The sequence below is a fragment of the Crocodylus siamensis genome, chromosome 2 (assembly GCF_052110815.1).
Source record: "Crocodylus siamensis isolate JL-2025a chromosome 2, ASM5211081v1, whole genome shotgun sequence".
Lineage (NCBI taxonomy): Eukaryota > Metazoa > Chordata > Crocodylia > Crocodylidae > Crocodylus > Crocodylus siamensis.
The window spans coordinates 123990541-124008150 of NC_143396.1; the positions used below are offsets into that span (position 1 = coordinate 123990541).

At 41.6% G+C, this 17610-nt stretch overlaps 1 protein-coding gene across 1 annotated transcript in view; it reads left to right on the top strand.

Moving 5' to 3' along the window:
- LOC149870708 (uncharacterized) overlaps positions 1 to 17610 on the top strand; it is a 248949-nt gene that overhangs the window by 80694 nt on the left and 150645 nt on the right. The window contains exons 4-5 of the mRNA XM_090036721.1: positions 9953 to 9979; positions 10144 to 10170. Coding sequence (XP_089892847.1) covers positions 9953 to 9979; positions 10144 to 10170 — 54 coding nt within the window. The remainder of the gene's footprint in view (positions 1 to 9952; positions 9980 to 10143; positions 10171 to 17610) is intronic.

A 17610-nucleotide genomic window follows, 5' to 3' on the forward strand; every position in this document is an offset into this window, starting at 1 on the left:
TCGCTGAACTTACCTATTGTTCCTAACTCTTTCAGAGTTTGCCTATAAAATCTTGTGATTTATTTTCATTTTATAATAAGGGTTGGGATTTATGAATTCATTGTATGAAAAAAACACACCAGTGGAACAAAAGATGATTTGTACATATATTTTATGCAATGATATAAGGTACAAGTGCAAAGAAGTACTTCTTTCTGAACACTGAGATGACAGCTCAAATTATTTTTATTGGGGAAGTATATGCATTATAACAGTCGACAAATGGCACGCAGGAGCTGTCTGACTTTATTATGGATTAGAACAAGGGTGTGCTCTGCTTCTGCTGGTCCAGCTAATTTTTCTGTCATTATATTCTTAGCCATGCTGTTATTTTTGTGCAGTAGGTTTACTCTAGAAGCTTCCTGCAGATATTCATCTAAGTCTAGTTCATAAGAGACTTAACCGATAATTCAGACCAACCTTACACTTGACTGGTTGTCTATATTGTTGGATGGGCAGGAAGATGAACTGGGCCAAATGAAGTGTTAGCATGAGTGGGAACAATTCTCCTTTGCACCTGAGGCAAATTTGATCCTTGACCAATTCAAAGGACAAGTGCCCTTATTCTTTCAGTGTCATTTGCATTGTTGTTTGTGGTTTTTCAAGGAAAAGAATGGGGAAAAAAGGAAGGGAGCTTTGTCAGATAAACATTTGTCAGATAAAGGGGAAAGAATTCAACAAAGATCAAGCCATAGCACCATGAGGGGAATCTGAACATCATATTATAGCTTGGTTCCTAATTATGGGACTAGCTGGAAGGATTGTGAAGAAATTCTGCAGTGAACCACCAGCTATTTTATAGCATTCTGACCGCTTTGTAAGCAGTCTTGTAAGACCTCAAAGACCAACAAATCCTGGTCAAAGTATTGCATAGGAATAGAAGATGAATGGTAAATTAGGGCTATTGTAATGGAGGTCTACTTTTTCCTGGCATGTTTGGAGAGACTGTAATTTGCAGTTTAAGAACCAGCAGTATGTAGTACCTCACTGTATTCTGTACACAACAGTGTAAAAAAATGTCAGGTTTAGGTGATATTACATCCAAAAGTGAATTGCAAAGAATTGTTTATCCAGGATATGTTATACAGCTCGAATTTAAATCTTTGTTTGTATACACTTGAATAGGGCTTATTGACCACTAAGTCGGGCACGAATAATAGCAAATTTGCAGACTTCTTTTCTGTACTGGAAAGCTGTAACAAAGGCAAACTCCACTGAAGCAAGGAAAGAGGAAGACAAGGGGAGGAAAGATTTTCCCCTCTCTCCCAGGTTTCAGGATAACTTAGGAGACTCCCAGAAGGGAAAATGAAACGTACAAGAGGGGGTGACTGGCAGCTTTGCTTAATATGTAGAAACTCTGCAAATCCATTTGAAGTTTTTGAGAGCATTAATAAATTTGATCCAAGGTGAGAAGCTGGCATTGTGCATTAGCAGACTTCGAGTTTGGCTAGACGCATGGCCAAATTTAATGAAGGCCAAAACCACACGGCTTAACATTTCAGAGCTTGCAAAGGGAGACAAGAAAAATAATAGTGCAGGAAGTTTAAAATGATCTTGTAAGTCTTTTCTTAATACAACCCTAACATTGCATCTCGTGATTCAGCATATCCAGTTTTATATTTTACAACAGTTACAGAATTTTTGAGAGAATAATATAAACTTTTTTTTTCAAAGCCATGGAAATCTTTTGTAATTTGGGACAGTAAACAGACACCAGGAAAACGATGAAGGAAGAAATATCTTTCATAATGAAATGGTTCCTTGTAACCTGCAGAAACTACCTTTCATCACTGAAACAAAACCTTCAAAAATAAACAACATTTTATCTTAACCTACATAGCATGCTATATTTTCATATTTTGTGGAAATATGATTGAATGCTAGTGTTTCAGTGATGAGAAGCTACATGTAATAATTCTGTTAGGTTCAGGGACAGCTTCAGATTCGGGATGTGAAAGGTTAAACATGTAAACAATAAGTATAGTCATACTAGTAATGCATTACTGGTTAATGTTTAGAGCAGGGCCCAGTCTGGCAGGGAAGGGAAGTGGCATTGTGCTTCAGGAATAGGAAGGCGGAAGAGCAGGCAGGAGGGAGGGAGAAGCAAGAAAGAGGGGAGGGGGAGAGGTGAAGGAAGACTGGTACCCATAGCTTGTCTGCTCCCTCCCTTCTAATGCACCAGCAGCTGCAACTGCCTGGGAAAGCCCCTGGCCTCCTGCTGCCACCCACAACTTCATGTGGACTGTGTTGTCTGGCAAGGCTTGCTGCTATCTCTTCCCCCTGTCAAAGGCCCTGGGAAGTGGCTCCCAGTAGCAGTTATGTCCGAATGGGTCTGTGCATAGCCCCCAGGTCCCCACGGTGCACCGAGCGGGCAGCTGCAGCCCCTCCCCAGCAGTGGCTCCCCCACCAAGGACTAGGTATATGTTATTGGTTAACCATTTAATTGTATGTGTTATCGGTTAATTGGTTCACCGTTTTCTGTTAACTGGCAGACCGGTTCTGTGGTTTGTATTGATGCTGCCTCTTGGTTTGAGTCCATCTGTTGTTCCTGTTTTGGTCTTGCCTCCTCCCAGGAATGTTTTTTTTACACGTTCATTGTGAACACAGGAACCAATATATTTCAATAACAATTGGCTTGTATTGTATTTTGCCCAAAATATAATGAAAACATAAATTGGGGATGCCTTAGATCAGGAGTGGGCAAAATGTGGCCTACCAGGCCATTCTACCCAGCCCGTGGCCCCTAAAAAATTTAGTAAATTATTATTTATCTGCCCCTGGCTGCCTGTCATTTGGCCCTCAGTGGCTTGCTAAAACTCGGTAAGTGGCTCTCTGCCTGAAATAATTCCCTGCCCCTGCCTTAGGTCTTTCACACCAGCAGCCTCAATTATGCAGGAATCGTTTTGGGCCCATGGGGGGGCAACTGTGCTAGCTGAGGTGTAAGGAGGAGGAAGGGGTAGGAAATAGTATCTCCACCTCCTCCCACAGGACATCTGTCAGGGAGGCAGCTTTTTTTTAACACTGAAGTTCCTGCTGGAGCCCTGCTGCTGAGTATCTGGCACTAGACATGTAACCTGGGCCCAGGGCTCTGTCCTTAAACCTCCTCAAGAATGTTCCTGAGCTGCAAGTTATCACTTTTTCCCTATGACCATTACTCATTATACTAAACTTCACTCAAGTCTCATGTTTGATTTGGGGCCATAATGTAAAGACATACCTTATACTATAAACATGTATGGTGTAATGCTTCTCAGGCAAAGATATAGACTAGGAAGATAATTTGATATACAGTGAAGGAATTAAAGGAGGGACAATGACAGAAATAAAGGCTGGACTAGCTTCAAAAATAACCCAGAGGCACAGTCAAATGTACTTGTAAGACTTGGATAATTTAAATACTGGCTGTTGACAAGATGCTGCAAATATATTTATCAGAGGAGCTCTACTGGTGGCAAGAGCTCTCAGGGGTAAATACAAAAATGAGCACCTATCAGATAACATACCATAAAATAGTGTCCATTTGACAAATCCCACAGACCTAACCCAGAAATCCTTCATTCCCCTCAATGGGGATGTTGCCTGAGTACAAACTTTAGGATATGGCCTTCTGTTTTGTACTATCCCAGGGATGGCCAACCTGCAGCATGCACAAGTGGCACAGGTGGCTTCTGTGTGTGACATGCAGTAGACTGGAGAAGGAATAGGCAGCACAGCATTAGATAGGGCAGGAAGCAGAAAACAGCAAGAAGCACAGAGCAGGGATCAAAAAGCAGAACAAGATTGGGCAGAGGAAGGAGATTGGAGTGGCATTCAGGGAGGTCGAGGGGCTAATTTGAGGCATGTCTTACAACCATGTTGGCCTCCACTGTACTATCCTATTCTGCTGCCTTCCTGCTCCTTCTATACCTATTTCTAATACCAAGGATGGAACTCAGGAATGGAAATTCCTTGATTTCAGTCAAGATGCCAAGAAAGAAACACCTGCCATTTATCTTGAATGTAGAAATGTAACTTGTCTCTGTGCTAACGGGCAGTGGCAGCAGCTGTAAAATGTACTTGACCCTCACTTCAGCTTTGTTCTTAGTTGGCAGGTGCCTGGATGCCTTTCAGTCTGCATTAAAACACCCTGTTTTAAAAAGAGCAGTATTTATCGCGCAATTGTCAATGCAAATTTTGCATGTGTTTGTGATTTACGAGGTCTCATTGATGCCAAATGGGCTATAAACCATATTTGGAAACTTATGGCAGTCTGCAGTAGATAATTACACTTTGAGAAAAGAGCCTCTGTTTCCAGTGAAAACACTGTAAAGTTATTTCAGAAATGTTCTGACCTCAGACGTTTCATATAACTACATAAAATGCTTTCACATTTGTGCAGCAGCTAGAGGCCTGATCTCTGCCATCTCACAAACTAAAGTACAGAACTCTCCATGGGAAAAGGGCAGGCCATCTCTGCTAACAGCCTTTAAAGTCAGTAATTTGTTTTACTCATGTATTTCATTGAATACATGCTCCTAACAAGAAGAAAGAATGGAGTTTGGGGGGAAAACAAACCCTGTGCAACATTCGCCCTCCCTTAAACAAGTCAATCCCCTAATTCTCACCCTACCCACACAAACATAACTTTGCCTCGTGCCGACAGACTCTTCACCTCCCCCCTCCAACATGCACACACTAATAACATCCGCAGTAAAACCTGGGGAGAATTCCTTAGCACAAATAGAAAGAAAATGTCAGGAGCTGAGGGTAGAAGGGTTTTTCTTTAATAAGTTCCCAAACACTAGAAAACAGTACACTTGAAAACTAGAAGTGGATGAATATGGCCATAAAACTATTACATGAATATTCTTGCAGTGAAATGCCATTGATTCCCTTTTCTGGTAATCTGGAGAGCTATTGTTTGTTATGTTCAAGAATGCTGGGGGAAAGCATAAGCACTATGAATACAAATAAGAAATATTTATGCAGGTATTCACACCAGAAATGCTCTGGGACTATTTTGAAAAGCTGTTTTTAAATACTCGTGCAGTCAATTTGTTCAACGCTTGTGAATGCTTGTGAATGAGTTGTAAGCAGCCAGGACGACCCCTGTTATTTATAAAAGCATCCAATCAATAGGCCTGTGTGAGTTGGCAGTGATCCGATCCGGCTTCGGATCTAGCCGCTTCGGATGACCGCAGTCCAATCCAGAGCTCCGGACCGGGTTTCCACCTCGATCCGGCTGAACCTTCGGAGCCGCCTTGGAGATCCGGCCATAGGGTATAATGGGGGAATCAATGAAATATCTATAACTTTATTGTTTTATGTCCAGGTTGGATGAAACTTGCAGGGGTGGTAGCCTCTGCTGAGAGCATGAAACCTGCCAAGTTTCAAGAAGATTAGTGCAGGAGTTTGGGAATGGCAACTATACCCCAAATTCTTGAAAGCCAAACTCCTGTCACGGCTGTGTGTTACACCACAGGGGGGTGAAAACTGCAGGGCTGGTAGCTCTTACTGAGGCCACAAAGCCTGCCAGGTTTCAAGGAGATGGGTGCAGGGGTTTGGGGGGAACTGCACCTCAAGCTGCGGACAAGTAAAACTGGTACCATGGGTGACACTGCGTGTGTTAAGGTGCAGCAGGGTGACAGCTGCAGGGATGGAGGCCCCTGCTGAGGCCACAATGCCTGCCAGCTGTGGAGGAGATGGGTGCCGGGGGTTCTGGAGCCCTGCACCCCTAGCTGCTGACGGGCAAAACTTGTGCCAAGACTATCTTTGTCTTAGGTCAGTTGATTGTCTGTATTGATTCTTTCTTCTCTTCAGCCTGGTTTTGTAGGTGCTAATTGCTGCTCCTTGAGTCATTATGTAGCAGCTAGGTCCTGTGTATTGTGCTGGTCCCTGAGTGAATCATGACTGATTGATTGGTAACTGGGAACACAGCAGCATTGCAGCCAGGCCTGCAGTAGTGTCTGCCCTCCCCTCCCGAAGACAGCCACAGTCAGTCCCACAAGCACCCATGGCACCAGTTCTGCTTGTTCACAGCATGAGGGGCAGTTCCCCCCAAATCCCTGCACCGATCTTCTTGAAACTTGGCAGGCTTCCTCAGCATAGGCTATCACTCCTGCAGTTTTCACCCTGCTATGTTGTAATGCCTAGACGTGACATGAGTTTTGCTTTCAAGAATATGGGGTGCTGTTCCCCACAAGCCCCTGTACTGCTGTTCTTGAAACTTGGCAGGCTTCATCCTCTCTGCAGACTCTACCACCCCTGAAAGGTTCATCCAAATCGGACAAAAAACAACAAAGTCATAGGTATTTTATTGTTTCCCCATTAAACCCGATAGCCGGATCTCTGAGGTGGCTCCGAAGCTCTTCGGGAAGCCGAATGAGGCCAGCGCTTTGACCTGGACATGCTGCTTTGGACCCCAAAGCATCTGAAGCTTGTCTGGATCCGAAGCTCTGTCCGAAGCCTCCCACAGAACCTACCAATCAGGAAAAGAATAATGCCATGTGACTTAGGGGATCCATCTTGTGGGGCAAATGCAGATACTCATAGCTATTAGTTCAGTCTTACACAGGCATCTGTGAAAAAATAACCAATGCGCAAATATTATGACCTGTTTATAGATCATCTGCAAAGAGAAAAGTGGGAAAAATTAACTGAATAAGTTATTCATAACAAGTAGTTCAATCAGCTCTATTAAAAACCATGGGCATCACTCATTCATGCTACCAGAATGGTCTAGCAGAAGGTCTGCTAGAGACAAGATTCCAGTAGTGTAAAGGACTTGTAACTTTAGCTACGTCAGAATGAGTTAACTGCTCGCTGCTGGCAGTGGCTAGAAAATGCTCGTACTGTAGCATCCTTGATTCAGCACATTCATGCTGCCAGTAGACTTTCTATGGAACACTGACTAAACCAGAAGTATTCTACCTCCTCCAAAGGGAACCGCAAGATAGGGTTGTAACAGGGAAATCCTCTGCCCTTTCTTAAGGAGAAGACCTTTGGTTTTCAGGGAGCCTCACCGGCACAGATAGTATAATATACTGTGGGTGTGTCTACACATACAATTAATGTGCTTGAATTTTCTGTGCAGAAAATGCAGGAACATGCAGAAAATGCAGGAACATTAAGGCATGAATCTGCATGTGCACCTACATTGGGAGCCAATTGCACTGACAGGTGTGTCGGGGGGTGTCCCCCTGCAGCTGATTTTCCTGACCTGCAAGTGCCAGGGTGCTTCTCCTGGCACCCTTACTCCCCAGCTGGTGCTCTCGGGGTTGGGGGGGCACCAGCAATCCTGCCTGCCCCCCCCCCCACTCGTCACCTAAGTGGGGAATGTTGGCTGTTAGGAGGTGCATCAGTGCTCTCAGGGGGTGCACATGTACCCCCTACACATCACCACTGGGAGTGGGGGAGGAGCAGGGCTAGAGGAGAGTGGCTGCAGACATGCAGCTGTTTCAAACTGCAGCTGCATCCACCAAACCCCATGATCCAACAGTGAACATCTGTTGTGTCTGAGGGATCACTGTAACTCACAGTGCTTTCTCTGATGTGCTATGAGTTACAGTGGGGCGTATCCCTTCTGTCTGCTCCTTCAGTTTGCTACTGCCTCCTGTCCCCTGCTCCTTATGCCTTCCCCAGCTTGGTTAGATCTTGATCTGGGGAAGGTGGGAGTGTGCTAGCCTTCCCGTTCCCATTCCCAGGAGGATTGGAACAGCAGGGAAAAGTCTTCTCCCCACTGGGGATTCCAGTATCAAAAGCAGGCAGAGGGCTTGTGGCACCCAGGAGCTGAGCAGATGGAGCAGTGTGGCAAAGCCTCCTGCTGCTGCTTACTTCTGGAACTCCAGAGTGAGAAGCTGGCAGGGGGCTATGCTTACTCCCTGCATTGGTCTCCCAGTTTCTGGGAGCTGAGAGAGGGGAGCAGTGAGGCACAGCTCCTTCCCTGCCTCTCAATTCAGGGACTCTGGAGTAGGAAACAGGTATGGAGCTCGTGTTTGCTCCTCCCCTCCCAGCCTACAGGAAAGGCAGGAGCAGCTGCTCCCCTTGCCTTCTCCATTCTGGGGTGTTCTCAGTCTCTGGAAGGCATGGGAGCCTTCCCCATGGTTCCATTCCTCCTGGTCCCTGGGAGGAGTTAAGACATAGGAAGGTGTATAGAACAGATGTTAATTCTCCCAGGCGAAACTCCTGGGAGTTTCTACCTAGTTTTAGCTGGGTTATTTTTCTCCTAGAATGGACACTTTTGCTCCAAAAGAAAAAGCTGGAACATGTGTGCACTTGTGGCTTCTACTAGGAGGGCAGCAATTCTCCCAGTAGAAAATGAACATTTGTACATGGCCCAAGGCCATGTTGCTGCTTCCTGAACCAACCAACAGTGCTGGTCAGCTGTGGAAGGAAATGTACTATTTTTCCCTGATAGGCTTGCCAGCAGACTCACTCTCCCGGAATTCTGGGGAGCTCTTAAAACTGAGCAGGAAATTGGATACAACAGGAGCTCTCAAAGGTTTTTGCATTGTAGACTGCATCTTAATAGCCAGTGTCTCATAGACCTTCTCCCCTCCCATTTGTATTCATGCAAACCATCTCCAGTCTCACTTTCAATCAGGCAGTATATCCTTGTGTACATGGAAAAGTGACATTAGGACTATTCTGTGTTATTTTTAACTATGCTGTTGGTAACACCAGCCTCTGGTATCGGCTCTTGTTTCTTCTCTTTCTCTGACTGTGGCAATGAGCTCTAGCAGCAGGGGAAAGGGGCGAGTCCTCTTTGTTTCCAGCTGCTTTTAATGGTGCCCAAACACTTATTTCCACTGAAACATTTGGCACTCCATAGAAAAAACTGGAAGCAGAGTCAGCACCATGTAATCTGGTAGAAACTGATCCACAAAGCACAGCTTGAGAGGTAGTAGTCTAGAAAATTGTTTCTGAAGTGCTGCAGAACAAACAAGCTGGGAACTTGTTCAGCAAGAAGAGACTAAGGAAAGAACCTGGATTCCCACCATAAACAGTTTGTTTTTCAGGCGTTTTAAACATAATTATTCATTCTGAAAAATCGTATCAGGCTTAATTCTTGTAAATAATTCTATCACATAAATAACTCTATCTTGATAGTATGCCACAAGACTGAATGTGAATTCTCTGTTGCCAGAGATCTAAATCAAAACATTCTCTTCCACAGTTGCTGTCTTATTTTTCATGTATTATTCTCTAAAATTCTGAATTTATTAAGCGTGAATGCTAAGAATTAGAAAAAGACCTCGGAAAAAAATCATTACCAGATACAGGATAAAATCCAGCCTTCTTTTATGTCACTTGGACATTTATACACCTACATTTCTGTCCCACAATGCACCAGAGATCTGCTGCTTTGGAGCAGACTCAATGGAGTCTGCTCTACACGTGAGCTGACACACACTACACTGCGCTGCATGCAGTTGTATAAGTGTCAAAATGCCATTCAGCATGCAGAAAATGGTGGTGGTGAGCTTTTGAAGTAAAGCCTCTGAGGTGTGTTAGTTCAAACACGTAGCAACGCAATTTTCTTTGTGCTGACATGCATTTCGCTGCTTATACAATCATATGCGTTGCAGCACCAGTCGCTTTTCCATGTAAAAAGCCTCCCCTCCCTCCCAGACATTTTGCATTGACTTCAGTAGGGCTAGGATTTCATCGATAGTTTATATGTCTGTGAATAGCCCAGTTGAATACCTTGTGCCTGATGGAACTAGTTGCAAAAGTAACCTCATGGTAACTGCTGCTATACCTTTGCTAAACCTGGCCCCAAAATACTGGCAGTTTAAAGACCAAAAGCCTGGGAGAAATCATGATGTGAGGGAGAGAGTTTGGGATCATTTATACCTGCTTGTTATATCTCTAAAAATGATTGTTGAACTTCCTTTATGCCAATAATTTTCTGATTTTTTTTTCTTTTTCTCAGGGTCCTCCTGGTCCAAAAGGGGAGAAGGTGAGTAAATGTTCTGCGAACATATACAAAATAATGGAAACCCCTCCTGGTTTTAACAAAAGATGCAGTTTATTTTTTCGCAATATAATGTGAAATTGTGTAAGAGAGTTGGGTAGAACACAGATGCTGTGTTAAAACTATCATCTCATCTTTCCACTTTGCAGGGAGATCAAGGTGATCAGGGCCCTCGGGTAAGCATCTTAAAAAAAATGTTACACTTCCCCTTCGCTGAGTAGGCAATTAGTCTTTAGCGCACAACTAAATTAAACAGTGTCTTAGCTAATTCTGCTTATTAGCTGCATTTACCCTGCATGTTGTAGTAAGTGTCTGCAGGAGAACAATACCAAATATGACCAAATGATGTCTGAGAAGCATTTAAGTTACAATAGCCATTATTACCAGCCTTATGGAACGTTCAAATATGCAATTTCTCTTATGGATGGAAAAGCATTTCACAGTGATTTTTCTCTACTGTCTGGCTTCCCTATGCAAACTTTCCAGTTTCAACAGCAATGTAAAGATCTTGCATGGGCTCCTGCAGTAGAGAGGGAAGGTGGGTTCATGATCAGTTAGGGCCTAGATTTTCACATAAAATGTATTCAAAATTAAACATTGTATAAAAATATGATACATAGTTCTTGTCAACACATCTATGTACTTAATAAGTTGGAGCCTCATAAACCTATTTCAAACACAGAACACCATTTAGAGCTGGTAATGGAAACATACCATGAGTTTATAAATATTACATTTGTTTTACTTATAAGAATATAGCGATGAACATATTGTTACGTTGGCAGTCCCAGCTTGTTCCCTTTACATCTGTGCTTCATTATACAAATATTTGGATATACTGTTCCAATGATACAGAGGATCTGTTCAATAGTAGATTTAAAACAGCATGTGAATTTTTCTGTCAGATTTGTCAATATATTTTCATTTTAAAGTAAATTAAATCCTTTGAGGTCATAACATATTTGCTTACCATTATTGTTGTTGTAGAGTCTATAGGCTACATTGTGCTTGATGATATCCAAGCATATAGTGGTGCCATTCTAAAGAGCCCAAAACCACATGAGACAAGACACAGCAAGAGGAGTTAACAAAGAAAAGAAAAAAATGAGGGAAAGAGTAAGGTGCAACAGTTAAAACAAGGCGGTGTTAAATGGACCAGATGTCTATATCAGTTTAATGGTTGTGAATAATTTAAAGCTGATTTTTAATTATAAGGAGATGCAATAAATTGTAGAAATACTCATTGGCTATCTACTTTAGTTGTTTTTCCTGTAGACATCGGGGTAGAAGTAAATCTAGACAAAGATCTTGAAAGAGGGCAAGGTTGTGTCTCATCAGCTATTTTAGCAAGGCTGTTATGTTCATGGCATAGAAGGATGTGCAAAGAATTCTGGTAGGGAAAGTAGATGTTCAGGCATTCAAGGCTTGAGATATTTCTTAACAATCTAAATAAGCTGCTGTGACAGAGTGGTATTGTGAAGGACATTAAAGAGGTGAGAACAAGGATTTGAATATGATATTGTAAAGAAGGAGAGTCAGTGGAGGGAAAGGGTTAATATGGTTAGAACAGTAGGTGTATTTGAGGTCTGGAGAGGAGACAGCTGGAAAAGATAAGACAGGATATGATCAGAGTGGATGAGGGCTTTGGGAGAGTGGAAATGGTATCAAAGAAATGAAGAGATTTTAATTGGCGAAGAGTGGCTGAGGCAAAACAGAGAGCGGAGTGAAAAAATATAAGAGAACTGAAAAGGGTTTAAGAACAAAGGACTTGGATTTTTCCAGACTGGCCCAGCTGTTTCGGAATAAGTTCAGGCAAAGGAAGTAGGAACGGGGATTTTAACATTGTTGCAGCAATTCAGTCCTGTGGCTATTAAGTGCAGTTTCAAGCTGTGTACACATGTTGAAGTGACGTGGGAGAATTCTCCAGGGTTTGCTCTTCTAGTAGAAAAACTTGCCTGGAGATGCCTAAACAGAGTCCCTGAAAAGCAGAGAGCTGGGAGAACTTGCACTGCTGATGCTGCACAGCCAGGGGAGCATATCACACATATCAACATGCTCTGCAGGCTCCTTCAGTCTACCTGGTAACAGATGGCAGCAGTGCACAGGACAGCCCTGATTGGCTGACCCAGACTGCCTTACAGGCTATGTCTTCCTGCATTACAAGGAGGGCAGTGTAGAGGGTGATGTTGTGTTCCATGCTTGGCTGAAGAAGAAGAAGAAGAGTCCAGCCAAAGTAACACTCTTTTCCCCAAGGGAGGAAAAGAGGGTGAGAGCAAAGCACTGTGGGATGCTGGAGGACTGTGCTGCAGCTTCTCTCAGACAGATACGTTGTATGGACATTCTCTCTTTCCAGAGAAACTCTCCCAAGAGTGATTTAACCCTGGTTGTTCCTGGGTTAGTTTTCTGCTAGAGTGTCCATTTTGGCTTTGGGAGACACTTCCCCCCCTCCCCCCCAAACATCTGTACACATTGATAACTGAGCCATCAGTCTCCCAGGTGAAACTGAATGTCTGTATGTGGTTTTAGTCTCAGGAACAAAATAGAATATCCTGAAGCTGGTTTCTGTATCTTATTTTACTAGCTTAGTGCTTGCAGGGAACAGCCCAAACCCTGTGGTATCTCTGGGGCACAAAAAGGATACCTCTTTTGCAACCTTGCCCTTTATGTTAGGATGTAATGGGGTGGTGATATGGGAGTTAATAGAGTACTGACAGCATCGGGAGATTCTTGTTCTGCAGAAAGAATCCTCACAGAGCTGCGTAAATCATGGTGGTAGCTACTTTTCATATTCAGGCTGATGCTGAGTGGCTGAAATGCACACAGGAATTGGATTCAAGAAATTCAGTTTTAAACATATTAAGTGAGGGAACACTTAGATATCCAGTAGAAGACAACTGTGAAATTGATTCAACTTCAGGACAGGAGAAAACAAATAAGTAAGGAATGGAGAGGTTGAGGGGGCAAATCTTATCTTTGCTGTATCGATCATATTTAATTAGTTATTTAATTAGTTTACACTATAGTCAGGCATTTCATTTAGATATTTATAGTTTTAATTTGGGTTATTTTCAAAGTTTAACCTATTCTTTCATTACCCTTTTTTTTTTTTTTAAGTATGTTTGGATTCACTTTACAGTAGCTTCCTCCCTCTCATTTACTCTCCTCCCAGCTTTATATATTTTAAGAATACGAAGTGCTAAAATACTTTGGAACATGTTATTTTTTTTCACCATATTTATCTTTTCTGATGACTGTCTTCAGGGTATATATGCTCAGCTTGCTATGACGAGGGGTTTACCACGCAATGAATAGAAGCTATATAAATGTAAATCCATTATTTACTAAAATGAAGCTAAATTAATTTGTTCCTGCTTGGTTTCCTTTGCCAAGCTTTTTCTACCATTGACTACGTAAAATAGATATTTTAGTTGGTGCCACCATACTGTTTTCTGTTGTTCACAGAAGTATTCTGCCAGAAAAGAATATCAGAATGGCCTTAACCTTAATATTCCAAAAGTGTTGAGATAAATGGAATGCTTTCCTGAAAGCCCTAGACATTTTCAAGCTAATTCATCTTTTGAAGTTAAGGAGTCTGCAGTTTTCTGTTTTTCACAATTTTTATCAATTGCTTTGAAACTCATACTTGCTTTAGCAAAGGTTTTATTGCTCTAAGTCAGTTTTGACTCTTTGAAAATTAAAAACGGCTTTTAATCTTTGTAACAACCACATTCTTCCTCCAGATATTTTGACTAGTAAAAGAAACCAAAAAGAAAAAGTAGAGATCTGCCAAGTCAAAATGGGACTCATGAGCTGGCAAAAATATCCAGTGAAATGAAAAGGAGGACTTTGAGTGTCATCTTCATTCATTGCTTGTACCTGAGACCAGAATATTTTGCTTTCTGTCCTCTTGCACCTTGTATTTTGATCTCTTTAGGTCTTGAACATTTAAGGTGCTTCTTGCATTCATAGGTCTAGAACTGCTAAGAAGAAAAATCAGTATTTTAGAGTTTTGCATGCAAGCGATGGTAATAGCATGCAAGAGCTAAATATGCTAGACTTTTTGGAAAATACAGTTCTATATAGTTACAATAAAATAGAGACTGCATTTGATTGGAACATCTGGCTAATACCATTTGGAGGCTTAGAATTTCTTTTTGTGGAATTATATATTACTCTATGCTTGTTTGGGTATAGAATTAAAGTGTGTCTGTACATGTGCTCCAGGGTAAGGGATAAGGACGTTAATTAGAGCAGCTCCTAGACAGCCGCTTTAATTAAAATGCCACAGTGTCATGTGTATTAAGTGTTCCTCATTTCAAAATGGCCACAGGGCACTTTAGTTAAATCTCATTAGATGAGTTTTAGTTAAAGCACTCCTGAAGCCATTTTGAAATGCGGGATACTTAATACACATGATGGTGAGGCACTCTGGAGTGTACAAATGAGTCTGCTCTGATATGTTCTAATTAGAATGTGTCGGATCATGTGTATAGGCACCCAAAGGTTCTTGCTGAATGAGAAGTCCTCCCATGACAAGTAAAAAGAGGCACAAAATGAATTAAGTCTAAATAATTTTTCTGTTTCTGTAGAAGATGTTTGTCTTATGGCATGTCTGTAGAGGTCTGCATGACTGTACCCAGCGCTGATAATGAAAATTAAAAATGATGCCCTTCAGCCTCTGGACAATTAGAATAAATGCTGATGCTAAGCCACTGCTCAGTTCCAGTTGCCCAGTTCTACTTCATTTTAAAGCTACTGGATCAGAAAACCTTTGAAAATTTCTTAATATAAGAAACCTTTCCACCTTTTGATTATGAAGGATTTATTATCCAAGCAGAGGTTGTACCCTACTTAATGAAAGTAGACCTTGAAAAGTGAATGTACAGAAGCAAAACAGCTAGTGCACAAAATCTTGCAGCTTCTCCCTTTTAGTTCTGATACATGAGAAATATAGTGTTTATCAGGTCTAAAAATCATCAACTAGCAGCTGGCTCTAAATTAGTTTAGGGGTCTAGGTGCAATAACAAGCCACCCAGGAGCCATACTTAGCTATTTTCATAAAATTATTTTTTCCTCGTGGTGTGTTTAAGTCAATTTTTCTAACAGCTGGGCCTGCACAGAACTGATAGCATCTCCAAAATGTCTTCAGCAGGAGAGATTAAATTCCAGAAAAGAAAGGCATTCAGAAGTTTATTTTATTATCTTAACCTTTGTTGACTTGAATGATTAAACAGATTCTTTGCTCTGTTAAAACAGTTAGGCCCAGATAGTATTGTAAGGTCCTTATTTGCTTAACCCTTACCTCTCCTCACTTTGTCTTTAATGAATTTGATGCCTATTTACTGCTGTATTATGACCCAGGAAAGAGAGTGAGCCGTGGTGCAAGAGATGTTTTACAGATGCTGTACATCAGTGCTGGAAAACCATTTTCTTTTCTTTCAGTATCACCGGAAGTTGGCACAGTGACAACACCTTCATTAAAATTAAAATTTGTACTGTTTATATATTAAAATCAACGCACCTTTTTGCCTGTTGCATTTTGGATGCTGTTTGTAAAGATTTTTTATAGTGTTCCGTATTAAACTAGAACTAACTTTTTTGAAATACCCCCTAATATTCCATTTGTAAAACTGCCTCTCATATATGTAGTAGCTTTCATAAATATTTTTCCTGTGAATATACAGTTAAACAACCCTATGGGACCTGTCTTGCTTCTACAGAACTAAATACCAAGCCTATGTTGAATTTATTAGATTATTTTTCTATTTACTTTTTGATAGTGAATCAGAAAACAGTAATTAGATGCTGATGAATAAACCACTGGTTTTAAACCTCTTTAACTTGCTTTTAAACCATCTTCTAATGTATTTCCATTAGAATACTGACTTTCTCCCTTTTGATGTCATTGTGTTAACTTAATTGAAAATAAGATCAGTCACCAAAAAAGAAATTACCACAATATATAGTGTCATACGGTATCCTGCTTTAAGCAGTGTCGAGTGCCCAGTTCTTTAGGGCTAGAGACAGAAATTACACACAAACTGATATAAGTGATCGGAAACCAGTTCAAATCTGTAACATAATAGAAGCTCAATGCACATAAACCGCTTTCAAAATGGCTAAAACCAGTTTAAGATAAACCTAGATGAATGTAATATCAGACTTAACTGATTGAGGTTAAATTGATTAATTGAACTGTTGTCCCAGATCCCCTCCAGATTCAAGTTAACTTGCAGTCTTCCAGCTTCCCAGGATGCTTTGCATCTCCCCCAGAGGGTGGGTGGGCTAGCTTTGGCCCAAGTGGTCTGCTGCAGCCTAGTAGGGAGGTATGCTCTAGCACCCCCCAACTTCAGGCCTGGACAACTGCAGGCATGTGACTCAAAAATGAATGTCTGCTCACTTGCTTATCAGTACAATCTGTGGGGTTTAGGCTAATCTACAAAGATTGAGTCAATTCAGCTTTTTAACTGGGGCCTTTTGACAGTCTGTGCTTAGCCCAAGCGGTCATGAAACCACTGCCCCTAACATCGTCCCTTGAAGTGGGGCAGAGAGGATTATTGTAGGATGCTGAGGGAACAAGAAACTCTGGGGCCTATTATGGTTCACTGTACAGATATTACATGTGGTGCTACAAAACATAGTGCTACAGAGAAGTTCCTGTTTCATCCAGGAAGTATTGTAGTGCTTCTGCCATAAAGGGGGCTCAAAGTTTTCTCTGCTGGACTTTTGTAATGCTACAAATGTAGCATCTGTATATGGCCTTTTCTATTTTAATTTATGTGGCTTTAGGTGCAGTTTAAGTTGAGCCAGAAATAGCCATCATTTCTCTAGAATAAAAAGTATCCACATGAGCAGAAGTAATACCATTATAACTATGTCCATTTTCGATTCACACTTTATGCTGTCTTGGTGTAACTTCCCTTGTAGACAAGCTCTTAAACATCTGTGTTGTCTTCTCGTATTTAAATTCAAGAGGAATTGAAATCTTTCTTAGTGGTGCAAATGGCTGGCTATAAGCTAGTAAAATTCACAGAGACTGGAGCATTAGAAGTATGGGTTTTGATGCTGGTTGTAATTCTGATTTACCCCTGGGCAAGTAATTTAATTTCCAAGTTGTAGTTTCCTGTCTGTCAAATGGAACAAACATATTTACTTAATACATAAATTGGACTAATTATCCACAGTGCTACATCAATTTTCCTTTTTTTGTTGCAGTTAATAGAGATTAGCATAACACCTGTATAGCAGAGTAAAGAATCTATCCCCATAATTGTTGCATGCAACAAATAAGAAAGGTGAGAATAGAAGTAGGGTTCCCCTGGCTGCCAGCCCTGTATTTAATCCATTAGAACATATAGGGTTTGGGTATTTCTTTTCTTCAAATCTACAAAGTGTCCTTCTGGTGTTTTGCAGGTGCTCAAAGCCATGCAGTGGCTTTTATGTCATGGCCTTGGGGTGCCATGAGGAAGTGCAGAAGTAGTTTTTACAGTATAGGAAAATGCGCAGCATGCCTGCCCACATGTTAAAAAGGGTAGTGTGCTGTGATAGCTGGGAACAGTGGCTTCACTCATCACCAGTGAGCCTGTACTGTGCCCTTGGTTAGTGATATATGGGGT